The 11,196-nt window shown below is 37.8% G+C and overlaps 1 protein-coding gene and 1 long non-coding RNA gene across 12 annotated transcripts in view; one reads left to right on the forward strand and one right to left on the reverse strand.

Annotated features, from left to right (window-relative positions):
- Window positions 1-10,218, forward strand: part of fbxo44.7 (F-box protein 44, tandem duplicate 7) — a 54,418-nt gene extending 44,200 nt beyond the window's left edge. For 8 of the 11 annotated variants that reach the window (XM_087306144.1, XM_087306149.1, XM_087306145.1 and 5 more), the window contains 7 exons: window positions 1,924-2,059; window positions 2,542-2,684; window positions 3,512-3,558; window positions 3,660-3,765; window positions 3,865-3,960; window positions 9,247-9,382; window positions 9,461-9,920. In XM_087306144.1, coding sequence (XP_087162270.1) covers window positions 1,924-2,059; window positions 2,542-2,684; window positions 3,512-3,558; window positions 3,660-3,765; window positions 3,865-3,960; window positions 9,247-9,382; window positions 9,461-9,601 — 805 coding nt within the window. In that variant the 3' untranslated portion in view covers window positions 9,602-9,920. Of the gene's footprint in view, window positions 1-1,923; window positions 2,060-2,541; window positions 2,685-3,511; window positions 3,559-3,659; window positions 3,766-3,864; window positions 3,961-9,246; window positions 9,383-9,460 lie in introns of all 11 variants that reach the window. The other 3 variants (XR_015522956.1, XR_015522957.1, XR_015522958.1) reach the window with 3 other exon arrangements.
- Window positions 3,518-7,809, reverse strand: LOC141380472 (uncharacterized). Its single transcript, XR_015523381.1, has 3 exons — window positions 7,696-7,809; window positions 6,152-7,150; window positions 3,518-5,592 (listed from the first exon to the last, which is right to left on the reverse strand). It is a non-coding gene; the product is annotated as an uncharacterized LOC141380472 (long non-coding RNA).
- Window positions 10,219-11,196: the final 978 nt, after the last annotated feature.

Consider the following 11,196-nt stretch of genomic DNA (forward strand, 5'->3'; position numbering starts at 1 on the left):
GGTTCTGCATTAGCATGTATGATCCACCAATCAGGCCATTCCTAACCCACTATAAAGAGCCAGTGTTTTTTCACTACAGTCATCTTCGATTTGAAGAATCCCCCCCTTCCACCCCTACCTCTTTACCTTTCCCTCCATAGGGTGGCATGGTAGCCCAGTGATTAGCACTGTTGCTTTACAGCATACTACACCGGTTCTAGTCCTTTAACAGGCCGGCGGTCTTTTCTGTGTGTAGTTTGCATGTTCTTCCTGTGCTCGCGTGTGTTTTCCCCGGGTTCTCCGGTTTACTCCCACATTCCAAAAACATACACTTCAAATGAATTGATAAATCTAGATTTAGCACTACAGTCAATCCCTCCCCCTGCAGCATATCTCTTCATAGCATTCATTTTAGTCATCAGCTCTTATCAAGAGTGGAGTTGTCGAGATCTGCCTGAGCTCAAGGCTCCCCTCTCGCCTTGCAAACGGGAGGGAGCCCAGGGCTCAAGGACCTTTTGAGCTCAGGGCTCTCTCCCGAGCTGGCCTCGTTACACTCACCCCCCTAAACCTCACTCCCATCCCGGATGATCCCCCACATGTAACCCACCGGTCCTTCTGCACCAAACCCGCTCTGAACTGGGATCGAAATGGCTATTCTTTGGCTTGAAGTCGGCTGCTCTAACAGGGAGACTAAAGACCATGGCCTATAGCGTCTGTCGCTACACCACCTTTAGAGGTCAGAGGAGAGAGGTTTACCTGCATAACACTTTGCTACCCGGCCTCTGTTATACACATATTTAAATATGTCATTAAATGAATGGTTCACCTATGTATTCTGTCTTCCTGTTGTTCCAAGCTATTTTGACTTTGGACTAAACATTAAAAAACAAACACCTTAGGAATAGGGAAATTCTAACAGGCAATATTACAACACTATTGACTTGAATTTTCATTTTTGCTGGAACTGTTCCTTTATAAACCAACCCAGGCTCATTCTGAAAATGTAGTCCCGCGGACGTTTCTGGAGACCGCAAATTACGTAGCTGGAGGTATGTATGGCTGCATTTCATTAAGTGAACGATACAGGGCGGTATGACGCCTTTCCTTTTGGTGCTCACTGTCTGACTGCTTACCTCCGCGTGGAGGGCTTTCCCGCCACAACCAGTTTGTCCGGTTAGCTCATAGTGTACGTCAGCGGACTTAAGACGCAGAGAAGGAGTTGATGACGACGACCGGGTTTGAGTCCGGGGAAGAGCGGTTCCAGAAATCAGGTAAGACAAAAACAGAATACAAAGAATAAAACGAACGAGTGAACAACAGGGTGAGAATGTGGTAAAATCCAAAAACGTGGTAAAAAAATCTGACGAGGGCTTTTTTTTCTGGACTGCTTTATTTTAAACCATCGGTTTGGTTTAGGGGAAGTGAATGGGTGGGCGGATCAATCGGTAAAATTGGTTGGGTTTAGGGAAGGAGGAGGGTGTGTGCGTCGATTGACCAGTCGCCCAGTCAATCATTCAGCCGGTCAGCAGCAGCGCGAGCGGCACTCGCGAGAGACATTTGAGATGCGAAAAAGCACACAAAGCAGCTTCTTGGGGATTTGTGAAAACAAAAACTGCAAAAATACATACCTCCCGAGACATAATTCGCGGTCTCTAGAAACGTCCACAGGACTACGATTTCAGAATGAGCCTGGGTTGTTAAAAAACACTGTATAAGCTTTAAACTCAAATAGGCTTTACTATGAATGCACAGCTTTGTTAAAAAGAAAACATTTATTTTATAAATCCAGAATCAAACAAAAAGTGCTTCAGCAGTAATTGATGTGTCGGGGCTCTTTGGTTCAGGAATTCTTAAACATTTTTTAACTTTCTCCATTTACTTTTCAAGTGCCTTGAACTTACGATTTTGTTTGTGTCACATTAATTTTATATTTGTCTGGCACAGGTATGAACCACGTTTTGATTGTGGATGTGAGTATCAGATCTGTGTGGAGTTGCTTGATCAGGAGAACAAACCCATCAGTACCTTTGAGCCTGAAAAAGTTGTATTTCACTTTGGGAACTCTCAGCCGTGGTGTCAAGTAAGTAAAGTAATACAGAAGGTCCAATAGGCTATATGCACGGGCACTTAAAATTTTGAATAAGCCTGTTTAACATCTGGTTTGTTTTAAATCAATGATGTACACTGCCTGATTAAGACACACTATATAGAAGGACTCACACTAATTACATAATCTATGCTGCAACAAGAACCTTATGAAATGAAAAACTCACAATAACATTTTACAAGTTTTAAGTTTTTTAATGGCCTCAAGGGTGCCCAAACTTGGTCCTGGAGGGTGTGCAGCAAAGTTTTACTTCCATCGTCAAAAAGACAACCTGGGTTAGCAAATCAAGTTTTTACTAGGCTTTCTAGAAACATCCATGCAGGTAAGTTGGAGCTAAAATCTGCAGGACACCAGCCCTTCAGGACCGAGTTTGGGCACCACAGATATGTCCAATTATCTATAATCAAATGAACAGTCAAAGCCTAACTGTCCCTGTTTGTTCTGCTCTATTGTAGACGGCACATGTCTTTAAAAACTATGGAGCTGGAGTTCGATTTATCAGGTTCACTCACGGAGGAAAGGATACACACTACTGGGCAGGTCATTATGGAATCAGAGTCACTAACAGTAGTGTGGAGATCTGTCCAGATGATGAGAGGTGGAGCTTTCTAAAACATTTTTTATTACTTTTTAAAAAAGTAAATGCAGAATGCAGAAAAACAATGCTTGGAGCCATTTATTGTGAAACAAAACATTAACAATGAAAAAAAAGTGCAAATTGGAACAATTTAGGTAGAAAAATTCAGAAATGTTGCATGGAATATGAGGGCTCCCTGACCCTCCATAGACCACAATAGCTCTGACTTGTTCAAAGTCAAGAAAAGGTTCCAAACACATTTTAAAAACAGTCCATGTGTCTTAAGTGGTGTTAAACCTTGTTCAACCTGATTATTATAAAGCTACATGAATACAAAACCAAGACTTAAGACTTTATTCAACAGTTTCTTCTCCTTGGTGTCAGTATAGGGCGCACTTTCATAAACGCTGTGCACTAATGTATACCCCGGAAGCCTGCACATAACTTCCTCTGTTTGATATAAAGCACAGGCACATACAATGTAATACATCAGCAGCATGACGGAGCACAACATGCTCTCCTGAATGCGTGCCCCATACTGACACTGAGTCCAATTTTGTTTTTGTTTTTTTACTTTGTTGGGACCATTACTGTGCATGGATGATGGTGAGCTCTTGGATACCATCTAAAATATCTTGATTTGTAGTCCAAACATGAGTGAAAGTCTCAGGGAATTAGAATGACATATTAATAACAGAATTTTCACTTTTGATTGAACTACATATTAAGAGTTGGTACTGCTGCTTGGAAGAGGTACTTAAAGTTAATGTGAAATGAGCTAATACAGGTTATGTTTAGTAATATACAGTTGTCCACATTTAAAACGTACCTTCTTTTTCCACACAAAGCACCAGATTCATAAATCGTAATTTGATCAAGAATCCCAGCGCACAAGGTAATTTCATATACTTACTTAACTTAATACAACAATATACTTAATACAACAATAAGCGTCACTAGCTTTAAGTAACATGTCTTTTCTGGTGTACTTATTAGCTGGACTTCAAGAATGGGAGCTTGTCGAAAACAGAGGCCACCAATGGGTGACAGCTGAAAACATGCGAACATTTCCGGTCGATACATGTTTTGTAACATCTTACGGGTATATCTGATATTTTACATCCTTTACTTTAATCAATGTTACAACATTATAAATGCACTAATTCCATTCACATTTTGTCACCAAAATAATTGTTCTCAGGTTGTGTTTGAAGCAACAGCTGATTGATTTGCAGAAAGAGGGCTACAGTGATATGTTTATGGATCAACGGCAACCTCATATCAAAATCTCAGACTGGTGAGCGTTCACACAAACTCTCTGTTTGTACTACAGTATCTGAATTGGTGGATTCCGTAAATGAGAATAATTCTTGTGAATGAGCTGTCTGTGAATAATCTTTGTGATGAATGTTTTGTCTCTTTTGGAAGTATCTACATAAGCTTGATTTAGTCTTGGCTTGTGGTACTATCCACTCCTTTCCACTCTTTCTGTCAAGTTTCCTACACAATAGAGGCAAAATAAATCTTCAATCTAGCTGCAATGTTTAGGGCTCAAGTACTAAAGTATATTCTTTATTATTTAGTAAGCTTATTACCACTTAAAACATTGATGAAAGGGGGACTTTTTTAGCCATTTAAGGAAATTTGCCATCGAAATACAGTATTTTGAAAGCCACCGATTTTGTAAATAAAAACTGTCTTTTTTAGAATTCCATGTGCTCACCTAATTTTATTATTATATCTTGAGTTTTCGTTAAGGTTTTGAATATAATTCGCTATGACAATGTAAATTTTTCTGTTATAGCTGCAAATGCTGACAAAGTCTGACATGTTTAATACATTTTGACTATAACCTAAAAGTGGTTTGTGAAAGAAGGTTTTTCAATTAAGTTGTAATATTTAACAGACAATTATATTATATTACGCGCATTGTGTGGATGAGTAGGAAAAGAGTGTAAGGTGTGTTTAATCAAGTTGTTCAGATTGGCTCTACATACTTTAAAGATTTTTGCGTCCTGTCACAAATGTGAAACATTACTTCACTTTTTGTCTTCTACTTTTCTTATTCAGACTCCAGGGAAGCTTTATGTGCCCCCAGCAGGCACACAACATCAAAATATGTTCATATGTTAGAGTTAGGTCGTGACATCAGGTGACCAAAACTCATCGTCTAGCCAGCGTCTAAAGACAATGTTATTTTGATGTCAAATTATGTTGATATTTGGTTTATTATAGGTTGTATTGGAAAGTGACCAAAATCCAACATCTTAAACCAATGTCATATTGACGTCAAGTACTGAGATTTATTCATCAGGTATGCTTACCAAAATCCAACGTCTGATAGACGTCATAGTGGTGATGTCCACACAATGTCAAGCTGTAACATCATTAAATGTTGATTTTTAATTGATTTTAGGACGTTGGGTTCTGGCGTCAACCTGATTTTCATTTACCCCACAATGTTGGGGTACAATGTCAGTGTGATGTCATATTGACGCCCTGTGACTGCTGGATGGGATGAGATGAAACTGTCTGATGCCGGGTTCTAAAAAAAAAACTAAATAATAAGAAAATCAGAAAAAGTGCTTAGCAGTGCATAGTATTAATCAGAAGTTTTGATGTATTTACAGTAAGAAATTTACCACAAAATGACCTCACGGAACATGATCTTTACTTAAAGGGGTGGTCCAGAAAGTAATTTTAAGGCTTGGTTGTGTTTATAAGATGCAAAGCAATGTGTGCTCATGTTTCACTTAAAGGAAATATTTTTTTTCATTTATCTTACTTTGATTATGCACAGCTACTCAGCTAACATGAAAACCACTGATATATTTCCTAGTTCTTCTGAAAGGCCCGCCCTCAAGTGACCTAGTGATAGGTCATCTGTCATAATGTGCTGCAATTCACGTATTGGCTCCATGTCACACCCCTACTGTAATGATCTGAGTGGGGATCGAACCCGCGTCTACGGTGTGGTTAGCAGTAGTTCTTACTAGATGAGCCAAGCCAGCAACTGGTGGCCCAAGAGCAGAGGAGGAACAAAGTTAGTCCACAACGTATGAATTTCCAAAAAATAATGCAGCCTTTACTGAAGTGAATTTGACAAAAAGGAGATAATATCTCTCTACAGCCAGGGTTGAAAAAGTACAACAAAAATAGGGAAGCCGAGCTTCCTAAAAATACATACAAAATAAAATAGACACGAGGGTCTCATAACAATTAAACAGCAAAATAGCAAGCAAAAAGTCTTGAGAACAACTTAACTGGAAACTGGACGAGGCAGCAAGAGGTTGGGTTCAGGACTGAACATAGAGCAGGATACAAAGCAGTCTTATATAAAGCAAAAAACAGGTGGTGGTGATTACGCTGATTACAAGAGAGTTTAGAGGAACAAGAGTCACTACTGCCATCTAATGTTGAGGAGTATAGGGCAATATGTGCGCCCCCTGGTGGGTTGGAGGATGTGATAAAGTGCTGAGATATTACACCTACAAGCACGCACTTTTCTGCTGTGTAAACCTCAGTCAACCTCCTGCCTGCTCTATAATAAAATCTGACAAGTGCCTGTAACAAGTGAAAATGGGTTGCGGCTCCTTTAAGAGACATCGCCATTGTGTGTGTGTGTGTGTGTGTGTGTGTGTGTGTGTGTGTGTGTGTGTGTGAGAATGTGTGAACTTTCTGTAGACGTGTGTAACAAGCACATGTGCATGGGACTTTTTCTTTTTCTCTGATGCTTGGATTAAGTTTTTTTCTGTAATATATCGTAATATTGCTGACGGAAGAATAAAGCACTTGATTTATTTTTCTGCTGCTACACGAGTTAGACGAGCTCTCCTGTATTTTTTTAACTCAATGCATTACACAACGTCTTTCACATATATCTGGAATATGCATGTGCAAGTTATATGAATCATCCGCATATCTTTTGCGACTTCATTATCTGAAATGTAAAACGCATGAAAAATCTGCCTAAAGAGAAGCAATGCAAAGTCACGCACACACATTGAGAGAGGCTGCACATGCCGGTGAAGTGTGTGTGTGTGTTTACAGCAGTTTGACTGATAAATATGAATTAGTAGCTAAATCGTTTGCGGTGCAAAACAGCATTTCCTGTTGTTTACATCGTTGCTACAGCATACCGTTAACACTAGATAGACACTGTACATGTCATGATCAATTTTAACAAAAAAAAAACACTTACAGGTTGTGGATCACAGCTTCTGCTTTGAGGAGATTTTAGCCGAATCCAGCACTGAACTGGGAGAGATTCTGGAAGATGTTTTTCAAATCATGCTTGCTGTGTATTTTATGATTCTCTGGAACATAATTAATATTGAACTGTAAGCACTTCTGTCTTTGTGTCGTGTCCTCTGAAAGCCCAAATACAGAAACAGACGAAGCTCTGTGGAAATAGCAGCGCTTGGACAGCATGTTAGCTCTATCTCTGCTATAACATAACAGCACCTCTGACATGCCCTTAGTTAAGCCTGGTTTATACTTCTGCGTCTTGTGACCGGCGCAACTCACGGCGCAGGCAACGCGCGTGGTTGGGCATTTATACTTCTGCGCGCTGTCTCCGTTGGTCTGCATTAACACTTCCGAAACGCTAGTGGGCAGTGAGGTGTAAATGTTCCTCTGTGTCGAGTTTCTTTGCTTCTGTTTTGCTATTCTGAACACTTCCTGGATGTACAAGTGACTCAAACTCGCTCATTTTGAGGCAGGATCCAGCGGACGTGCAACAACTTTAACCATGAGGTAAACAAAGAACAAAACTTTCCATCCGGAGCTCCTTCACGGGACTCCACACTTGTAAACAATCGCTCGCGCCATTCGCGCGGCTCTCGGTCCCGCCCAGACTCGTCGGCGCTAGCAAGCCGACCAATCACAGAGCTTGCGCTACGCGTTGTTGCGACGTGTAGTTACAATTTTTGAGAGGTGCACGTCAGTGACGGCGACGGCCACGGCGATGGGCTATGCGTCAGCGCCGTAGCATACGCCGGTGTTTGACGCAGAAGTATAAATCAGCCTTTACTGGGGTTGGGTATCGTTTGGGTTTTTTTTCTATACCAGTGCTAAATCAATACTTTTAAAACGAAACTGGTGCCAAAACGATGCCTGAACCGATACTTTTTAGCCACAAAATTAAAGACAAAAAAAAAAATATATATATATATATATATATATATATATATATATATATATATATATTTATATATTTATTTATATATTTATATAAATATATATCAATTTTTTATATATATATATATTATATTATATTATATATATTTTATATATATATAAAAAATTTATATATATTTATATATATATATATATATATATAAATATATATTTATATAAAAAAAAAATATATATATATATATATATAAATATATATATAAATATATATCAATTTTTTATATATATATATATATATATAAATAATCATTATAATTGAACAATATAAATGTATATTTATAACACGTTCAAAGTAAACATCAATTCATGTTTTATATATTTGAATTGTTTTAATATATTTCTTTCGATAATTTGTTTGTTAGCATAAATGCAAGATTTAAACATTACATTTGCTTACCACTAACCTGTGGAAAGGCTGTCATCAAAATCAGGGAAAACCTTTTTTCTGGTTTGGGGCTTGTTACTACTTTTACATGGACATCAGTGATCTAATGATTTGCCTTAATCAGAATAAGTCAGTAATTTGATTCAGGTGTTTACATGAGCTGCTTTTTGAATGTTACATTCACGATTCTCAGTTACATGTTATAGCACATAGACCCATTAACATCATTGCGTCCCCAGCCTATAAATGCTTCCTCCGTAAACAGTGATTTTTGATTATTTTAAAAGACCACAGACACAAACTGCGTAGTAGACTCGTGATCAGAGTATTGTCTTAATCATATTAAAATCAGAGTATTGGTGTCCATGTAATTGTATAATGTGTCAGATGATATATAATGTCACAAGCTGTCAAAGACAGTCCATTACTCACCTTTAAGTTGATTCCATGAGCCCTCACATTTCATAAGTTTGACGTGATTCTCCCCTACATGAGTCGTGGCTAGGCGCCGCGGACAGCCGCTGACTTGCGAATTCTAAAATGCATGGCGCTGGGCATCGCCCCAAAAATTCGTTCATTGCTACATTGCACACCAACTAAAGTTTAAAATATGATATCGCCGTGGACCACCCCGTTAATGTTTTAATGATTACTGGCATATACAGGGTGTTCGTGGGATCTTAAAAAGTTTTAAATCTCAAAAGCTAAATTTTAGGTCTTAAAAAGTCCTAAATCTACCAAAATGTTGTTAAAAGGCCTAAATCTTTTTATTAGCAGGTCTTAATTTTCCTTTGTTCATATATAGCTACCCAATCTGGCCAACACCCATACAATCACCACCATTCCCAATAATTAAAACAGTTTCTTCTTATATTTCTAAAATAACATGATGAAGAGAAAATGATTGTTTTTTATTATTAGATCCAAACTAAATTTAAATCAGGAACTACCTTAAATACCTTTGTTTAATGTGCTTTACACACATGACCTGTTTTTCTACAGGTATGCTCCACGCTCTGATCATAGAAGTGAATATCAGATCTGTGTGGAGTTGCTCGATCAGAAGATGAACCCTGTTTGTACCTTTGAGCCTGAGAAAGTGTTCTTTCCCAAAGGAGGTGTTTATCCATGGCGTCAAGTGAGCAGAATTTTACTAATAGTTTATTTAATAATAATGTTACTGACTAAAACTGACTACTGTTCTGCTTTATTTCAGATGAGCCATGTCTTTAAGGAGTATGGACCCGGAGTTCGGTTTATCCGTTTCACTCATGGTGGGAAGGATGCAAAATTTCAGAAAGACTGTAATGGCATACAGGTCACTAACAGCTGTGTGGAGATCTGTCCAGTTGACTAGACGCTGTGCTTTACATATTACTTTAACAGGCAGTATATTACATTTGTTTAAATTAGCAACTGAATTCATGAAATATGATTATCCATGGGGACAAATATCTAATATAACATTACAAAGGTGGACAGCTCAGTGGTGAGCACTATCGCCTAACAGCAAGAAGGTCGCTAGTTTGAGTCCCGTTTGGGTTAGTTGGCATTTCTGTGTGGAGCTTGTATGTTCTCTCCATGTTGGCATGGGTTTCCTCCAGGTGATTAGGTTTCCCCCACAGTCCAAAGACATGCGCTGTAAGTGAATTGAATAAACAAATTTGGCCATAGTGTATGTGTGAATGTGACAGTGTATGGGTGTTTCTCATTACTGGGTTGCAGCTGGAAGGGCATGCGCTGTGTAAAACATATGCTGGAATAGTCGGCGGTTCATTCTTCTGTGGTGACCCCTGATATATAAGGGACTAAGCCGAAGGAAAATTAATGAATGAAGAAAACAAAGCTTAAAACTATTGTAAACATAGTCAGATATGTTGCAATTTGACATTATAAATAGTCAGCTATTATAACTACAGCTATAGATACGCATGACATTTTAAATAAATAAATAAATAAATACATAGAACATCCTGTTAGTTTCTCACTGTTCATTTTTTTAAACCTGTTTGAGTGAAGAACACAAAAAAAGAAAGCTGGAAACCTGCTTTCTTCAAAATTTCATCTTTTGTTTTCAACAGAATAAAGAACTGCAAGTAAACACTGAGTAAACTTTCACTTAGAGCTGAACTATCCCTTGAAGTGCAATAAATATCTCAAAGTTACTGGGTAAAGTCATGTTGCGTTCATCAACAAAAGCCCAGCTATACTTTTTTTGCTTGTTCTATTCTCTGTTGGTTAACAGGCAATCTGTAAAACCTACGAGTGCAACATAAAATGCCTTATTATGGTGTCTCTATCAAATGTTTTATTTCCAAAGTAGTTTTATACACTTACTAAATGCAAGTTTCAGTTAACTCAATCAACATTTTGAAGCTTCATTGTCAGTTGGCTGAACGGATATATTCATGTCAAAATGAAACCTGTGAAAGTCAGACTTGTGCTTACTAAAATCTTGCTAACAAAGCTAGTGGCTTGAAGGACAAAGTAAAAAGATTTAAATGACACTTAATGAGTATCATAAAGCTGCACTGTGATTCTTAAATTTCATCAAAAGACTCTTGTTCTTAATATGACAGACAATAGTTACTGTCGTGTAAAGTGTTTACATTTTAGTAGATGCCTTCTATAAATCATTCTTTAAAAAACCACAATATCAGTCTTTAAATCTCCTTTATAAATTAAAATACTTTCTTTTAGATATTGCAGGTCCAGACAGTGACTCAAATCAAAATACTAATTAACATTTCAACAACTTTGTTTTCTTTAAATACCAGAAATAATGTAAATAAATATAGACACTAAACACTTACAAATATAATTGTAATTCTTTTCTTTGCATTTAAATAAAAAGTGGTGCAACTTACCCCTAATTCCCTCTAATATCTGAATCCTTCTGAAACCTGAAGGCTGTGGTTTCACAACAGAGAGTACAAGCTACAGACAATTCAT

This window comes from Danio rerio, chromosome 23 (assembly GCF_052040795.2).
Source record: "Danio rerio strain M-AB ecotype USA chromosome 23, GRCz13ab, whole genome shotgun sequence".
Classification (NCBI taxonomy): domain Eukaryota; kingdom Metazoa; phylum Chordata; class Actinopteri; order Cypriniformes; family Danionidae; genus Danio; species Danio rerio.